Raw genomic sequence first — 18,505 nt, 5'->3', positions numbered from 1 at the left:
TGCAATCCCATTCTGTGTGTTCAGACCATGGCACCGGCAGCAATCCAGGGGCAGTCCAAAGAGGCAGAGTTGCTGTCAAAATTATAAATAATAACCCTTTTTGCAAGAAAATGATAACTTCAGTCCTGCACAATTAATTCTGTCCAAGCAGATGTCTTACAGACAAGCTTTGTGACTCCAATATTCCACAGATCATTCAAGGGCTATCAGAACACGTGCAGAGCAGTATCAGCTCTTTACTGCCCATCTCATCTAAAATAGATTCATAGTTTTGTGTTTAACAAGGGAAATGAAGATGAATCACCAGGTAATTTTTGTCTAAATACAAAAAAAGACTTTGAAAATATTTGCAGTTTGAAAGGCACTTTAATAAAAGTTCACTAAAACTCTTATACAAGTTTTCTTTGTGCAGATTTTAAAGGATGCCTACATACCATTTGTGCCACAATCCTTTATTATACTGCAGAGAACATACAGTTGTCTTGTATTAAGATGCCACACACTTTGATCTGGATTAGTCATTTTGTAAAAGTCCACATGGAAAAAAATTACCTTTAAAATGCTTGTTTCTTATACAAGTAAAATACTATTTCTTGTATTTTCCAGTTAAATATTTTGAGCATCACAGTGGAGAGGGGTCTACTAATTCAAGTCAGGTATAAACATCTTTAGAAAATGTTTTTAAAGGCAACTGAGGGAGCTAAAATACCATAGTGGGTGATCTTCTTTAGAGTCAAGACATTAGTTTTCTTCTGAAAGGGTGGGTTTTTGCTACTTTCTCAAGAGGTATTGATAGAATGTCCTGTACCTTTTCTTGGTAAGCTCTCTCTGCTTCTAGACTCGATTCATAATCTCGCTGCTTCTCTTCTTGCTCAGCATTGCGGGCCTGTTGTCGACAGGCCATTTGAGCCCTGAGTTGCTCTTGGTATTCTTTTGCTTCTTTTACTTTTCTGTAAAAGATATATGAATAGCTTATTTATGAAGTGTGGGTAAAAAAAAAAAACCAAACAACATAATAATTTATTATTACTATTATTACTATAGCTATTAGCATTCAACTTTGCACTAAACTCCTTTTAGGTGTTAAGAATAACTACCATTCTATTAACCAAATGCTACCTGCTAACCTTAGGGTCTTTAGAGTATTAACTGCATTCTGTAACATTTTACAAGGCAGATTGCAAAATCAGTGCTCAACAAAGAGAGCAAGAACAACTCTTTGTAACCAGGAATGGCCCCTTCTCTGCCCCTCACAGTGGTGGTGAGAGGACAGAGAATCAGCACATCAGGTCTCTGTCCTCTCCTAGCTCAGGCTTGTTGCTGTAGCAGCCTTATACCCCATCTCCATGCCCTCATTCTGAAGATAACAAGTCACTGCCAAAGGGAAGGCAAGGTGCAGGCTCCTGCTGCGCTGTCATACTGATATTCTAGGAAATGGCTGTCAGAAGAAATCATTCTTCCCTTCCACCTCAAGACTCATAGATTACTTTCACGACCCTCTGGAGAAGCAGTGGAAGTCTACCTACTTGTTCAGGCACTTCTGGAGCACGAGTCAGACAGACTCACACAGTCACTTAAAGTACCAACAGTCTAGTCCAGACTTGTGCACTAACACAACACAGTTGAACCACAAACCCTGACTGACACCTCTGAACAACACCTTCGCTAAGTGAAGCATATCCAAAATGAAGCCCAGCTTGCTTCCTTCAGAAGGGTGAGGTTCCTGCTGCAGCCAGGAGATTGTTACCAATAACACCGTCAGAGAACACAACAGATACTGTCTATAGAAGAAGCTAACCAGTTACCTCCTGCAGACAAGTGTGGAGACAGGGCAGGAGTCCAAAATGGAAATTGAAGAAGCGAAAAAAGCCCGGGGCCCTAGGCTTTCATGACACCCAGAGGAACATTTCAGCTATTGCATGTAACTACATTCTCACCCTGAGGAGCTGCAAGGGAAGGAGAGCCCCGTGTAGCTGGGTTTCGTGCAGTAGTCTGTTATTCGGGTGGCTGCCTATATGATTGTTTTAAGGGATGCATGTGTGTGGAGTTTAGTAATAAGCAAAAACACACTAGTTCTCCTAGGTAACCAATGAACTAACCCTTTATTAACCCTCCTCCCCAAATTCTGCCACTCATAAAAACAGCTCAGAGTATGAGGGGATGTTTTTAATAACCATGATTGATGCAAGTCACATGATGTTCCCAAAAGACCAAAATAAGGATATGTAATGAAATACCATTATTTGTATGATGAGATTGGAATTAGTGATTTAATAACAACTGCAGTTTAACAGAACTGCTGTTGAGCAGTTTAGAGATAACAAGCTCCACAGTGGCAGAGCCTCTCTGTACAGAATAAAGCCCACCCAGTGCTCTTAAAATTGTATGAAAATAAGAATTATTCTTTCCACAAGCTTAAAACATTGATCTGCAATGGAATGAACTGAAGGCATAGGGAAAAAAAAAAAAAAAAAAAAAACAAACACAAAAACCTTGCATATTTTTCTTTTTCTGTATGCTTGAATTCACTGATTGCTTCAGCTAGTAACTTCTTCTCCTGAGCGAGTTCTTCCTGCTTCTTTACATTTCTCTGCACTGCAAAAAAAAAAAAACAAACAACAAAGCCTTTTAAAGATAACAGCACTGCTAAGCTTGGAAGGACAGCAAGGCTGTGTTCAAGCCAAGTAGCCTAAACAGAAAGCCTGAGTTCTGTTGCTTCTAAAGAAGCACACAGAACAATGGCAAGTGTATTCTCAGCTTAGTTTTTCACCCACTCAGAATAGATTTCACATTAAGAATTTAATAATAATATAGTTAATAATAATGACTGCTTGATCATGCGTTCTTTCCTTTACTAGGCTTTGCTGTGGTGATACAATGGGAAATTAGTGCAGGGAATGTCTGTAGGAGTGAAGTTTCAGAAGCAGATTCAGACGCAGTAGCATTGTTGTCCAGTCAGCCATACAACCTGCGCATGCTGGGCCAGATGGTCTTCCCAAAAGCAGCGTGCTGTACTCCCTTTACCTTTGCCAAGACTCACATTCATGTGGTAGGTTTGGTGCCCAGACAGTGAGCTGTTACTACTTACACTTCTCCTCAATCTGCAGTTGTCTTGTATTCAGGACATCATTCAGAAGCTGCTTTCTAGCCTCCTTTTCTAGTCTCAATTGCTCAGCTTTTTTGTCCCAAATCTTTGCTATCTCCTCATCAACGATCTTGTCCTCTTCTTTTTGTCGCTGGTTCTCCTCCTCCTGCTGTTGAGCCAGGTGCGCCAGGTAAGTCTTCTGCTCCTTTAACAGCTCTTGCTGCAAACACAGAGACATTTGCAGAGCTGAGTAAATGACTTCAAAACAACTTTCAAAACATGAAGAGAAGTGGGGCTTGCAGCCACTGGGAACTGAGAGCTCCATTCCAAACCCTGCCATGGGAAAGAGCTGCACAGAATCTTCTTCCTGGCCAGTCAGCAGTGCTTGGACAATAGCATAAGAGCAGAATAAAACCAAGTGATCCCTTCCCCCAGAGAAGCTCAGCTGCCTACAACACTGACATTTCACAAACTTCCTGCAGCTACTTCACCTTTACCTGCATTAGAAGTCTTGGGGTCCAGTAAGCATAATAATAAATATCACCTCTTCTAATTTTGTGCCAAGGTCTAACAGTGAGTTTATACAACTTTCTCACATTAACTCACATGAGCTTCTAAATAACTTGAACAGAGTAATGAATGCATCTCTCTGCTCTGGCTTAAAGTTACCTTGAAAGCTATTTTCACCCTGAAGCTGGACAATCTACTTGTTTTAAATTTAGGAAGTGACAGTCACATCCATCAATTCACAGCATCTCCAAGATATTTAATATGAGGTTTTGCATCTGCATATGCAGCTATCTACATAAATGCTGTATCTGCATCTTGGCTTATCCAGCTAAGACTTAAAATAACTTCTTAGCATTAATGAATTAGAAGTATTAGCAGTTGTAAATACTTAACAAATCAGGTCCATGAAACAAAAAATATTTTTCTAACCTCCATTATACCCATGTAGTGCAAGGATGAAAAATCTCGGGTGATTTATACACCATGATATTGGTAGAGGGACAAGAGTCCAGGATTTCTTAAAAGCTCCCTTCTTTCACTTAGCTTGGTATCCTTGCTGATTGCAAAGCATGCTTTAAATTACTCACTGTGGTTTTAATAGATAATGGGTTTCCTCAGAGGAGTAGAGCTGTGGCAGGAGGAGAGGTGACAGACTATGCAAGAAAAGAATCAACTTGTTCAGAGAAAAGGGCTTGTGCCTGATCTCATTTATACTGTGCAGTATAAAGCACTAAAGGCCACAAAATTAGTCTAGATGAGGTACTCCCCCACAACTTCACAACAAACACCTCTAGGCCTTACTTTTCTTCTTGCTTTCTCAATGTTCTCCTGGGGGTCCTGAAGAGCTTTTTCTAAGATCTTCATCTCTAAGGCAAGTTCAACTTGTTTTTCTTCATTAAGATGATTCTTCCTGTCCTGTGCTGCACTGAGCAGCATATCCCTGCATTCCCTCTGTTTCTGCAGTTTCTCCAGCTGAAGTTGTTCATTTTCTAGTTTAAGCAGTTGCTGTTCTTCTTCCTACAATGGTAAAAATAGCCAGCTTGTAAAATCATTGCATAACTTCAAACTAAAGTGATGGCTCGAATTAGTTTAATTGGAACATTGGACAGCAAAAATAAATATTTAAAGCCTTTCTTGCTGACATTAGAGAATCAGTGTGATCCATTGAACCTGTTAAAGAATGAACATTTCAGCAAATCATTCCCTAGAATTCAGGATTTTTACATTTAATTATCACATGCACTTCAATATCAAAACACTGAAACGCCTGATGTTCTCCAAGTATTTCAAAGGGTAGACAGAATCATCTCTTCAGAGAAATCAATATCATTGCAGCATTCATGATCTATGTCCAAGTTGTCACATGCCGCCATAACCATTAACCAGTAATAGAACCCTCCTGTTTCTGCATGTATTACCTGTGCCATGTTTGTGCTGGATGTCCAGAGCACAGAACTAGTGAACATAAGGTTGTATAAAATAAATAATTGGATCTTTATATTTTGATGGGCAATTACTGAATTTCCATGGTTTCAAACCATTCCATTTTATATTGGAAAGAAGAGAAAAAATGGACAGTAGAGCTGAGTTCTGAAAAAACAAACAGTGAAAACCAGAAAACGTATTCAAGATCAAACAGTTCTATTCAAGAATATTAAAAAAATAATAATAAAAATTAATCCCAGAGTATCATCAATAAACTAACTTAGCATAATTCCTGAACAGCCTGCATTTGAGTAAGTTTGCAAGCACAACTGCACTTAAACATAGTCATAAAACAGCATGTGACCATCATTAACTTATCTACAGGCCTCAGAAGCAATGTGTCGGCTGTCTTGAAGGTACAGTTTTTTTGTTAGCCTGTTTTTAAATTAAATATCTCTTTTGTAATGTGAACAATTCTTCTCAAATGCATTAGCAGGTTTGTCTAATCTTCCCCATACAGAAGTACAAGCTGCATTTCTTAAGGAACAGAACTTGTTACGCTGGACATAAAGCACTCACTGATTTTTCCAGTGCTTCAAAGCCAGAGCTAGTTAACAGTCTAGTGGGCAAGCTGCCACATGTCGTAGACTGAATTCTGACACCAGTGAAGCTGTGTGAGAGTGTCCAAAGATGGAATCTGTGGTGCTTCTTCTACGAAGGTATAAACACTGGGGTAACACAACACTGCAAGTGTACACAGAAATTGCTACCAACCATCCATCTGTAAGCTAGGACCAAAGTGCTATGGCAGAAACCCATGTAGCACTTGTGAGACTACAGCCAGAATAATGTGATTTCAATCACCTTCTCAGGAAATCATACTTCTTTAACAGAGAGAAAAGAAAGAGCAGCAGGAAGATGGCTAATGTCACTAGTGTAGCTAATGCAAAATTGCTGTCTCTGTTTTGTCATCCAGCCTGAAGCATTCTGATGCACACGTGGTATTTCATGGCAAAGGCGCAAGTTTTAATTTACTAAATAATCTACTTCAAGCAGCAACCAGAAGAAACCATTACACATCGAGACACTTAGTTGTCCTTGGTGCGTCCTTCATCCAGATGAAACCCCTGACCATTAGAGGCTATCAACTCTGCACTGAGAAACTTGTAATGGGGCCATCTGCCATATCCCTCTTCTGCGGATAAAGGATTATATCCCATTTTCAATACAGAAACTCTTCTTTATGGACCCTTTGAAGAAAGCTTTTTTCTGACACCAAACCACTTCACCAGAAATTTATGTCCTTGACAGAGCCCAAGGCAGCTCTCTTCAGGGGAAGCTACAGAGTCTTCTACTCTAGTCGGATATTTCTGAAAAGGCCAGTTAAGTACAAGAGTTCTTTGCCTGGAAGGTTTGGCAGTGCCTTAAAAGTTGTTAGAAGAAGACAATTTCATTCTGCATGTTTTTAAATAAGTGAAACATTACAAGTCTAGCTTGAAAGAAGGACTCTACTGTTTTACAGGCAGGATTTTCAGAGCGTAGAGTCATTATTTTTACAAATCAGTGGAGTATGTATCTTGCCAACATCAGCTTCCAGTGTCTAACACAGTACCCTGAGTGATTATTCAACTGCTACATGTAAATAGCTGCAAAATGAAGACTGAGTCTGAACTAAACAGTCTCAACTCACAAAGTCAACAAGAATACTGTGAACCAGTGACCCCACTAAATCCAGCACAACTACAGCAAGCCTACACTGGGGGAAGATAAGGAGAAAAATTAAAAAAAGGGTAGCGGCCATTTTGGCCAAGGTAGTCAAATGCCTCCCGTGATGTGATACCCAACAGCAGCCAACAACAGCAGGTGAGAGAGCTTGGGCACTGCTTGCTAATTTGTTTCTAAAAAAAAAAAAACCGATGTAGATTCTGAAATTCAGTCAGCTGCAGCATAATCAGTTGGGATTTTTCATATAAACATGTCTCCTCATGTACGTATCAGGGTCCTGAGCTCATCAACAGGCTCTACAACCTCTCTGCAGGGTTTGCCTACCTGTGCTTCCAGCCAGCCCCGATGTGAGCCTTGGATCAGAGAGCTGGGAAAGACTGGTGTGGGCTAAGAGGAGTCACTTCAAGCTGCAGTTAGGTTCTGTCTCTTGCCCTTGGTGCCTACAAGAGCTGTGCTGCAGGTATGCCTATGCCTGAAGTTGATCCTGATCTAGACCTGCTGACTTGACTTGCCGAGCAGTCTAGACTTTTAGATGTCAGCAGTTACTGACAGCAGACTTCCTCTGTTCCATTTCTTTGGGTACTGTGGGACTCCTGACACGGAGGACAGTGTACTTGCCTGTCCTACTGTCACCTTCAGCTCCTGGCTCCAATTCCCTTCTGGGAGCAGCACACTCTTGGTGTTTCCTCCCAGTGCATTTACCATGATCATTGGACATATATATCATGGTCTGAGATCTGGTCTGAGATGTAGTGCTGGACTCTCCAGCTATCCCACAAGAAAACGGAAATCAGAAAACTGCAAAGATGTGGGGCAAAAGGTTAAAAACATTTCCATTTCCCGCAGAGGCTCTGAAAGCCTTTGAATGCCAAAATCCTTTACGGTGCTAAGCATTCAAAAGATGTATTTCCCTCTGTAAACAGGAATGCATTTGCCACAGCTCTGGAAAAGAGGCTTAGCATAATAGGGAAGTCTCAGATGCTAATGGAATCAGTGAAGAAGATACAAATAAGGTACAGATTAATCTAAATGTCTACTAAGCCTATCATTAGGAGGGCCTCAGACACAACCCTGAATTGAGAATGATAACAGAAATTACCAGCAGTCGAGCCTCTTCCTCCTTCAGCCGCTTTGCCTCCTCTTTGTGAGCCCTCAGCACTGCTACCTGGGCATTGAGCGCATTCAGAGCTTCCCGATTCTGTTCTGCTACTTTCTGCATCTTCACCGCTTCTTGCTTTTCCTTTGCTAACATATCCTCCTTCAAAAGCTCTTCAACCATCTGGTCTTCCTTCTGCTGCTGCTTTTCCAACTCCTCCTTCAGTGCTACCTGGGCCAGCTGGTCTTCAAACACTTCTTTCTGATGCTTCTTCATCCACAGTGTACGAAGCTCTTCAGATTGTTCTCTGAAAGGCAACATAAATGTTAAAAAAAAAACCTAAAAGTCTCAAAGTAATAAGCAAGTCTGGAGGTGTGATGGATAGAGGTCCCCAGCTCATAATACTCAAAGAACCATGGGTCAGGATACCAAACTGTTTACCTGGTCTGACACTGACTCCTTGTGAGACCTAAGGAATCACAGAGAGCCTGATGTGATGGAGATTTTGACATGAATGAGTTGAAGAGCAGGTCCTATATCTGCATTTGTAAAGTATATATATACACACATGCACAATATATACATACATTTTATACACACTGTGTATTTTATACAAAATATATATATATTGTTGGAACATGCAATGTGTGGGGTCTGTATATTTCTTTTAACATATAAAACAAATGCACACTGCACTTGCTCAACATGTAGGTTGCTCTTTATTCAAATGAAGACTTAGAATATCTTTATTAGTCACTTGAAAGCTCATCCATACTCAGGAAATACTTTGAGCACGGAAATTTAGGTTCAACAGGAACCACTAGAAATTTATTAATTTTTTTAATGAAGTTTTGTGGGATAACTCAGAAAAGTTGCAATGAAAGTCAGGAGAAGCTAGAAAGTCAAACAACTAATGCAGCTTTCAGTTTTCACTTACTCACTGCAAATGAGTTGCATATAAACAGGTATTTGTCCCCAGCTGAAGAGCACTCAACTGTTTATAGATTCTGCCTTTATTTTTGCAAACAAAACACTATTGAGATCAACATATGCTATTGAACAACATCTAATTTGAACAATATGCAAGCATTTTAATCTGTTCTGTAACTAAGATATAAATTTTCACAAAATCAAAATGGGAAACTGGCAAACAATGGTGAAGATCTACAAGCGTTCAGGATCTACAAGCTCTAAGGATGTGTGACAGACAGACGTGAATGCTGTGAAGTAAAAAGATATCTCAATTTCGTGCTGAATGAAACCATATCTTCTACAGGTTACTACAATCCTAATTAGGAATTCATAGCAGATATTGTAAGACATCATTGACTGAATCTCAAACCATGGCATGACAGCAGCAGTTACCTGTACAATGTAAAATACTATTACTTTGCACAGCATTTAGCTGACAGTCCTGTGTAGCAAAAATATTTAATAGCCATCAAGGAACTATTTCACAGAACTCAGTCTCCACACTGGGATAGCTGAAGTTGATTTGAATAACTGCAGCAACAACACAAAATCTGAATCCCATTGACGAAGGTGTAATTTATTTTTTTTTAATACTTAAAAGCAAAATTAAATTTGCCAGCACTAAAAGTGGGTATTTGGTCGTTTGCTTTTTCATATTCTGTGGTCCTGCTAAGGACCTATCTTTGCAAAGTCTTTACTTTTCTAAATGATTCTGAAGTCCAGTATAGCTCATGGAGGCCTCAGAAACAACTCAAATTTGGCCTCTCCCTAAGGTCAACTGCCATATCCACTGGCAATGACGCAAACAGGGAAAATATAGCAAAACAGCATGTGGCTGGTGATCTGTAACTCATTTCTGCCCTAAAACTAGTAAGACTATGCTCTGAAATTATGGCTTCGTCACCTCCTGCTCACCTCCTTCTAACAAGCACAGAATGAGCACAGCTCCTGGTATCATTAATATGCAGCTGAGGCAAACACCAGCATGTAAATAATTATTTGTTGGCTTACAAGATCTTCCAAAGCTTTACCAATAAAACTCCATGCTAAGACAGCCTACTAAAAAATACTTACGGTTTATAAAATGCAAAAAGCATTCCCCCAAATAGCTCTACTCTGGTTCAGAACCGGTTGAACAAGCTGCTGACAGACAGAACAAGTGACAGTGCTGAAAGCCAGACTGACCCTGTTCTCACTTCCACAACAACAGTCAAACTTAGAGTGAAGCAGTCCAAAATCAGAGCTGACTGTGGAAGGGAAAAGTGGCTACACCTTGCTGTCCCTTGCTGCTGTAGCAGTGAGGTACAGCCCAAGAACACATTCCATGACCTGTAATTTCATGCAGAAGCAGGGGTCTCACTATGTTTTCTTTCTGTCAGCATTCACTGTTTGCTGCCTCACATTTCAGCTGTAAGTTTCTGAGGCCAAGGGCACCCCTTTCTTCATCTTCTATATGTAAAGCACCTAATGCCATGGAGCCTGTGGTAGAAGGTGCTAGGCACTATATACAAACAATAAAAGGGACAGCAGTGTCATGAAAACAAAATTCTCATTTTGCTTGATATCCAGAAGGTATTTCTAACCTCCTAACTAGGAGGAAACAACAGCAATCTGTCAAGTTCCCTTTCATTAACACCACACTGCTGTAAGATAAAGCCTGCCACGCTTGGTACTTTCGCCCCCCTCAATCCTAGGATATGCCACATCCTCTAACCAAATGCTGGTTCTTTCCTTAGTCAGGCTTGTATCATCTAAAGGAGAAACTGTCCCTGGAGTGAGGAACCATCCTTAGCATAGCTGCAGAAGAGAAGGGTGAAGAAATGCAGTAACAAAGGAGCAGATGCCGGTGCAGGCTAGTGAAAAGGAATGGTTTGCCTCTTGTACAAGACAGGAACCTTTTGACTACTGGTTGTCCCAACAATGAAAGCAGAGAGAAGCACAGAGATGTGCAGGCTGTAAGCAATGGCACGCTCCAAGAGGTGTCCCCGTCCTTCAAGCAGGTCAACAAACATACTACGTTATTGCCAGTTTTCTTACATTTTAGCACTGGGGTCTATCTTCCAACTCCTGGGCAGGAGCTAGTGGTGATTAAAGACTACAATACTAATTACTATTCATGAAAAAAGTGTTTCTCAAATATTGTGAGGCAAACATGCCATTATTAAGATTTGAAATCTTACACCATTAGAAATAACTGTATTACCTTAACACAATGGGTTCAAAGTTCTCTCAGCAGTGAAGGAATAAATAATTACTTATTCTTTTTCATGACTATAAACTAATCTGAATTTTAATTGAATTCTCAGAAAGGAAGAGAAGTTAAATAAAAGTTCAGCACGGTTAGAATTTTAATATAAAATAACCCTATACTTGCTTGATTTCGTCAAAATAATTCCTTTAAAGCAGCTTTTACAGCAACCTATAAACATCTGCTCCCCCAGATGGCTGGTTTTCTTCCTCACTTTGCTATCCTAAGCTTCTTAACATTAGAATGTGTGTAGCTACTTCCCAAAGACAGAAACTGCATTTATTCCCCACCACTCACAGTTATTTATTCATTTTATGGCTGCAATACAAAGTTGCTGTGATAACAGCATCTCTGTATGGATGTTTGATGTGATCACAATAAAAAGGATGTGTTTTATGCAAATTTTAAGATCCTGCAATTTCCTTTAAAGATACCAATGCTGAACATGCCCTTGGGCTAAAACTGGCTGAGTATCTCTTCATACAAGTTGTTGTAGCCCTTCATGAAAATGAATTCCAGTGTGACTTTAGTAGTCCAAGGATTGTGCCCTCTATGACCTCACCACAAAGGACTCTTCCTGGCTAATATCACCACTGAGAAGCTGTTAGATCTATTACCCTTGGGCTACAGCTCCAAACCCAGCCCACACAGCTGATAAAAGAGCATCCTTTTAGTATTCTGAAATAATGTATTGGAGTGTTGTACACTTCAGGTGCTCCCATACCTCAGGCTGAGAATCTATACTGCAAAAGAGTGGAGTGACTTTCTTAAAGTTAAGAGAAATAAATAAGTCTGTATTCGGTTTCAGAAAGACATTCCAAATAGTTGTAAATTCACAGGCAAAGAGAAACAGAAAATCATGTGTATATCCACCTGCTGTTGAAATCATCTCCCTGGGCTCCTCTGGCTGTGCCCTAGAGCAAAGGTTTCCAAAGCAGGGTGCGTAAGACAATCCACTGGGGAAGAAAACACATTTTGTAACACTAATAAGTAGCATTAAAATTAAAAGTGTTTACTTCTTCTTTACCTTGCCCTCTTTTAATTTCAATTTTTGCATATGCTTTATAATGCATATAATATACTACTATAATACTACAAGTACATAATTTATAAATAAGTAAATATATTATGCATATATATTTATAGCAGCCTTCCAATACCTAAAGCGGGCCTACAGGAAAGCTGGAAAGGGACTTTTGACAAGGGCCTGTAGAGGCAGGACAAGAGGGAATGGCCTTAAACTGACAGAGGGGAGACTGAGAGAGCGGACTGGGAAAGGTAGAAGAATGATGGGAATGATCCCATGAGACTGAGTCAATAATGTATCAGCAGGGTTGTACTGGGAGAAAACAGGACCTGAGACATCAAGACAGGTAACTGCAGTATGAAAGTCCAAGTGTGTTATCAGCAGACGATGAGATTCACTGGTGGGATTCTGTCTGCAATTACAATACCTAAAATCAGGCATCTACATATCAGCTAAATTCTAATCAATGAGAATCTACCCAATCACCGGCCAGGGTGCAGTTCAGCTGACAGACCAGTATATGGCTAATTCAGTATAACATTAGATTCCTTTAACTGTCCTGATCTCAATGAAAATTCACTGAGTAGAACAGGATTTCATATTCAGTGAATATAAAGATAGCAACACTTAGACACCTACCTTTAGGTGTCTAAATCAGAAACTGAATCATGACTCCTCAGCATGCAAGACAAGCTACAGGTACAAAATAAAAGGCAGTCCAGCAGCACCTCCTCAAAACAATTTTAAATGTGAATTTCAACTACTGCATGATGGATACGAACTAGAAATTGTCAGTTGTGAGGGCCATATTTTAAAGCCAGCATGTGAATTTAGACGTGAACGCCCTGTCTTAACACCTGCCTCAGTCAATGAACCCCACACTTAAGAAATAGACATCTATCTGTGAAATTAGTTAATTAGAGCTCATACACAAGTGAAAGCAAGTGTTGATTTTTACTCCTGCACACTGAGAAGCAGGTGTTCTGGATTTCCATGGTGGGAGAGTAGCAAGAGACACTTCAAATGATTACAATTAAAATACATTAATATTATTTTCATCCCTTCCTCAGAAAATCAGATTTCCAAGAACTGAACAAGTCAGATTTCATGCCAGGGCCTCAGAGCCTGATATACACCTGTAAATCTTAATGACTTTGGAAGATGTTGACAAGCTCAGCATCCAGGAACTTCAGGTTGCATTTAAACTTCACTTTTGGCTGGAACTCTTGAATATGCAGTAAATAAAAACACTGTCTTATTGGACAGTCTTCACTTTTCAAAGATCTTCAATGTAGCTTAGGAAGTATCATTTAGGCCAAATTAATCTTCCATAAACGCTTTTCACTCCAATAGTATAAAGCTGAAATAGATTATGCCAGAATAAGGAATGACAAAAACAGCTGACTTGGCAGGTGACAGTGCAGGGATGCTCACACAGGACTCAGAGTTTCATAGTACACTTGAAAGAATGTTTTCCTAGTATCTCAACACTTAAATAATGGGGATAGTGAAGATCTCTGTACCTGTTGTCTTCATCTCTACTAATTAAACTTTTTTTCTCACATATTTTACTGAGCATTACAGCATTACAAATTTGGTCCCTGGACCACAGAAAGTCAAAAACAGGTTATGCTCTGCTCCACTGCATGCAACATAGCTGAGGCCTTTCAACTTCTGGCAAAGCTCACACACCTTTATCCAAACCACTTTAATTTGGTTTTGGTTTATCATTTCACTCACATTCATCTTTTCTTACTCAGTTTATCATTGTCACCTTGTTAAATGGCTTCTTTATATCTACTTCAGGCAAATTCTCTTTTATAAGATATTTTTATGGTGATACCTGAATTGCTGCTCTCTCTTTTCAGCCACCAGTTGTTGTCTTTCTTCTTCTCTCTTCTCTTTCAGTAATTTTGCTCGCTCCCTCATCTTTGCTTGTTTCTCCTGTGCTGTTTCTTCAAGTGCCTCCATTTCAGCACAGTACCTACTTTCCTCTGCTTCCAGAAGCTCACAAAGCCTGTAACAAAAATGTTTAAAGAAAAGCTAAAACAATCCTTCTGTTGAGTAAGTTTGAGTTTGTTATGAGCACAAAATAGGTACTAGGCTCCTTTCAACATTTCTTGCAAATGCCAAAGAAGGGAACATCAAATTTTAACTCGGGGATCATTCCTGTTATGCCCATGGAGGGAATCTTACAGCACAGTATGAGCTAGTCTGTCGTGGCACAACTTAAATTCCTGAGCTTACAAACCCACTTCTGATGCTACTTTACAACTCCAGTCCCCCGTTAAACAAATACTATATTTGTCACCAGATGAAATTAATTTCTTCTTGTACTAGTGTTATCCTTCAGCATAATCCCTCCCTGGTATTTACCACCCTTCTCTACACATCTGTAACTATCTTCCCTTAAACTACCTTCTATTATTTAAGCATCACTCCATAAACCACTTCAGTCTGAAAGAACTTGATGAAAAAAGTATATCAAATCAGCAATTTTTAAACATTTTGCCATTTACCTCTCTATTTGTTCTAGCAAAAAGAAAGGTGGAGGAATTCAGGAATCCAGAAATTCACTCATTTCAGCCTGAATCCCCCAGCGTTTTCCAGGAAATTACTCTCACTTTTATGTAATGGTGTGCCGTGCTACTACATGAGCAACATCGCTCTAGGACCTAAACTGCCACTGCCAGTGGGAGTTATAGTAGCAAAGCCAAAGACTAACCAATTTTGGAAACTGAATTACAAAGTTCTAACTATACACCAAGCTGAGTCTCCATGCAAAGACAACATAGGGATATTAAGTAGCTAAGTAAGAACAAACCCCATGAAGATCAACAACACCTGGGGAGGAATAACCCAATGAATTGGTACACACTGCAGGCTGACTGGCTGAGTGCCTCTGCCACAAGGGACCACCGGGTCCTGGCTGACATGCTGAGCAGAAGCCAGCAATGCACCCTTCCGGCAAAGAAAGCCAACAGCATCTTAGTCTGCATGAGGAAAAGCACTGCCAGCAGGTCAAGGGAGGCAAACCTTCCTTTCAGGAATGATCAGACCTCACACAGATTGCTGGATTCAGTTCTGGGCTCCCCAGGACAAGAAAAATACTGACTTAGTGAAGCGAGCCCCTGTGAAGGACCTAAGATAATTAAGGGACTGCAGCATCTCTCCTGAGAGGAGAAACTTCAGCCTGGAGAAGGTTCAGGGGAATTTACCTATTTATATTTACCTGAAGGAAAGGAATGTGGAAAAGGGTCTTCTCAGTGGTGCACAGTGACAGCATAAGAGGCAACGGGCACAACCTAAAGCATGTGAAATTCCATCCGAACACAAGAAAACTCGGGTTTGTTTTGGTTTGATTTTTAGCTGTGAGGGTGGTCACATACTGATGCAGGTTGCCCACAGAGGTGGTGAAGTCTCCATGTATAGAGATAAGCAGAACCTGCTGTACAAGACTGCCTCAGCAGGGGGTCAGACTAGATTATCTCAGGAGGTTCCTTCCAACCTCTGCAAGTGGTATACAATTGCTACAAAGACATACCAGAGCAGGATACCTAACCAGTGACCTTCACAGCTCCAAAGTCACTTAACATGAAAAAGTAACTGAGAAGTAGAATCATATTAATTTTTTTTCCCAAAGATCAACACAGCTCAGTTGTGTTCTTTACAAGACTGTGATATGCCTCACCTTTATTATTCTGACTTTTGAAATTCTTTTACTTTTGAAACTTTCTCTAATGAAAATTACTTGTATGAACTAAACATTGACTTGATGAAGCTACAAAAAAACACTGTTACACCCAGCAATTAAAGCTTCTGACAATAAAGTACTCTTCACTCTCTTTAAAAATCAAGCAATTAAAGTTCATATACTACAACTATATACTGAATATACTACTACAAAATACTACTTTTAATTTGCATTTGGCAGACTAGGTTCTAAACGCCACCTAAACTGTACTACTTAATGTGTTTGACGTGATCTCTAGTGACTGGTTCACACATCAATAATACTAATGGCAGCAAATAACTACTGTTTGCTGTACACTACTGCTTGGCCAACAAATAAGCACAACTCATGATTTCTGTTAAAATAACAAACATCATGCTCCAATACACAGTATAACATACAATGCTGAGCTCCAGAATGTTTTTCCCTGTCATCATTCCTCTAAGTTAAGTTGAAAATAGTAGGGCAGATATTGGTATTAGCTACTTGTTTGCTACCTCATTCTCCTCTCGTCAATCCCGGCCAGATACTCCTGCATTGTCACGTCAACCTTTCTCTGCACAGCACTGTTCAGCCATTTTTGCTCTTTGCATTGCTGCCACCTGTAGACCTTGCAGTACTGGTCGAACAGCTTTATTAATTTAGTCTTTTCAAGGAGTTCCTTTTCTTTCTGTCTCCAAGCCAACACAAAATTTTCATTTCTTTGCTCTTTAGGAGGCTTGGCTCTCTGTAAGAGAAAACATAAGTCAGTAGTGAAAATATAATCAGTTATTCCACTTTTTGTTTTGCTTTTGGTTTTTAGCTGAATTAATCACCAAATAAGACAATCTGTGCTTGAGCCCAGAACCCCCCGTGTGCTGGGCTGTACCCCCAGGGCATGAGCAGCAGCTCAAGGAGGGGATCCTGCCCCTCTGCTGCACTCTGGGGAGACCCCCCTGCAGTCCTGATCCAGCTCTGGGGCAGCAGCACAAGAGGGACGTGGAGCTGTTGGAGCGAGGCCAAAGGAGGCCATGGAGATGCTGCGAGGGCTGGAGCAGCTCTGCTCTGGAGCCAGGCTGAGAGACCTGGGCTGGGGCAGCCTGGAGAAGAGAAGGCTCCTGAAGGGGAGACCTGAGAGCAGCTCCAGTGCCTAAAGGGGCTGCAGGAAAGCTGGAGAGGAGCTTGGGACAAGGGCCTGTAGGGACAGGCCAAGGGGAATGGCTTTAACCTGCCCGAGGGGAGACTGAGATGAGCTCTTAGACAGAAGCTCTTCCCTGTGAGAGTGCTGAGGCGCTGGCTGAGAAGCTGTGGCTGCCCCATCCCTGGCAGTGTTCAAGGCAAGGTTGGACACAGGGGCTTGGAGCAAGCTGCTCTAGTGGAAGGTGTCCCTGCCTGTGGCAGGGGACTGGAGATAGATGAGCTTTAAAGTCCCTTCCGACCCAAACCAGTCTGGGATTCTACGATACATAACACCAAATGATGAGAATTTGGGGTTATAAGGGTAAACCCCAAGAGGACTGCCTTGAATAGCACAACACCCGTACAAGAGCATGAAATGGCTTCAGGTGCCCGCACTTCCTTGTCTCCCATGCTACAGCTTCATTCTTGCCCTATACATGCAAGGGGATGTTTATAGTTTGCTTTATATGCACCGAACAAGTGTCCTCACCACAGGTCACCCCCAGCCATCTCCCTCCAACCACATCTCCCCAGTGCCCTCCCACACACAGCCGCACCCTACGGCGAACACACGGGACCTGTGTATCCGCGAAGGACAGACTTGGCCCCACAGGGGTGCAGCTGGGAAGGCTCCTTTAGGGACCCCCAACTCCTGCAGCCCTCTCCCCGCTCCCAGCTCCCCTCACAGGGCCCGGCATCGGGTTGAGGCTCTCCCACCGCGCACCCCCGACTGGAGGGGAGGAAGCTGTCCCCGTCCCTGCTCTGTCCCTCACCACCGCTACGGAGTGCGGGCCGGGCCCGGCCACCTCCCGGCACCGCCGCTCCGCCGCCATGGCCGCTCGGCCGCCTCATCCGTTGCTATAGCGATGCGCGGCGGCGGATGTGACGTCATGACGCAGCCTGCACGGAGGGGTGAGGGAGGTGGTGGGCTGTAATGGGGGCGGGAGGGGACTCGCGACCCCCGGGGGCAGCCGTGTGGTGCCGCAGGTCTGCAGCCCCTGGCGCGGTCCCCCACAAGGTCCTTTTCTTTAACCTGTAGAGAGATGGATTTAATGAGTGCGCTGATAAGATGGTTGGACAGTTGCATGCAGCTCAATGTCTGGATGCACACCAGTGACAGATGGTGGCCCTCAGGGGTCTATACTGGGATCAGTAGTTCATCAGCAACAGAGTGGGGTTGAGTGCACTGTCACAAGCGCGCAGGTGACACACCCGACGGTAGGGATGCGATACAGAGGGCGCTGGGCGGGTTGGAGAAGTGGAACCATGCAAACACGATGAGGTTCAGTGGGGCCAAGCACAGCGTCCACCCTGTAAAATACGAGCTCACTCCTCTAATAGAGATAACAGGGTTTTATTGAGGGACAAAGTCAATAAAAGTAACAGTGCTGGGTGCATGACCGTAGCCAGAGGTGCACTGATTAGCATTTGTTACAGGTTTATATACTTTCACTACTGCATTAGTCATATACACATTCATAATTCCTGTGTATAGGTAGGGAATATTATAACTAGCTCCAGGAATT

At 41.7% G+C, this 18,505-nt stretch overlaps 1 protein-coding gene across 1 annotated transcript; it reads right to left on the bottom strand.

The window, feature by feature from the left end:
• Positions 1-667: 667 nt before the first annotated feature.
• CFAP53 (cilia and flagella associated protein 53) lies at positions 668-17,880 on the bottom strand. Its single transcript, XM_057405667.1, has 8 exons — positions 17,753-17,880; positions 16,319-16,548; positions 13,932-14,105; positions 7,845-8,148; positions 4,397-4,612; positions 3,089-3,305; positions 2,493-2,595; positions 668-950 (listed from the first exon to the last, which is right to left on the bottom strand). Exons 1-8 carry the CDS (start codon positions 17,810-17,812, stop codon positions 734-736), a joined length of 1,521 nt encoding a protein of 506 aa, XP_057261650.1. The 5' UTR covers positions 17,813-17,880; the 3' UTR covers positions 668-733.
• Positions 17,881-18,505: the final 625 nt, after the last annotated feature.

Source organism: Pezoporus wallicus, unplaced genomic scaffold (genome assembly GCF_028554395.1).
Source record: "Pezoporus wallicus isolate ANWC-B61680 ecotype Strahan unplaced genomic scaffold, APGP_CSIRO_Pwel_v1 scaffold_13428, whole genome shotgun sequence".
Classification (NCBI taxonomy): Eukaryota; Metazoa; Chordata; class Aves; order Psittaciformes; family Psittacidae; genus Pezoporus; species Pezoporus wallicus.
Note: the sequence above shows the minus strand (reverse complement) of the source record. Positions and strands in the feature narration are given on the sequence as shown.

Bases quoted from the DNA above. Each gene is read 5' to 3' on its own strand.
- CFAP53 (XM_057405667.1), bottom strand. From the start codon at position 17,812: ATGGCGGCGGAGCGGCGGTGCCGGGAGGTGGCCGGGCCCGGCCCGCAC. The intron at 4,613-7,844 runs GTAATTTCTGTT...TTACCATTGTAG, and splicing joins AGGAAGAGGCTCGACTGCTG to GAAGAAGAACAGCAACTGCT. The intron at 951-2,492 runs GTTTTTGTGTTT...TATCTTTTACAG, and splicing joins GAAAAAGAAAAATATGCAAG to AAAAGTAAAAGAAGCAAAAG.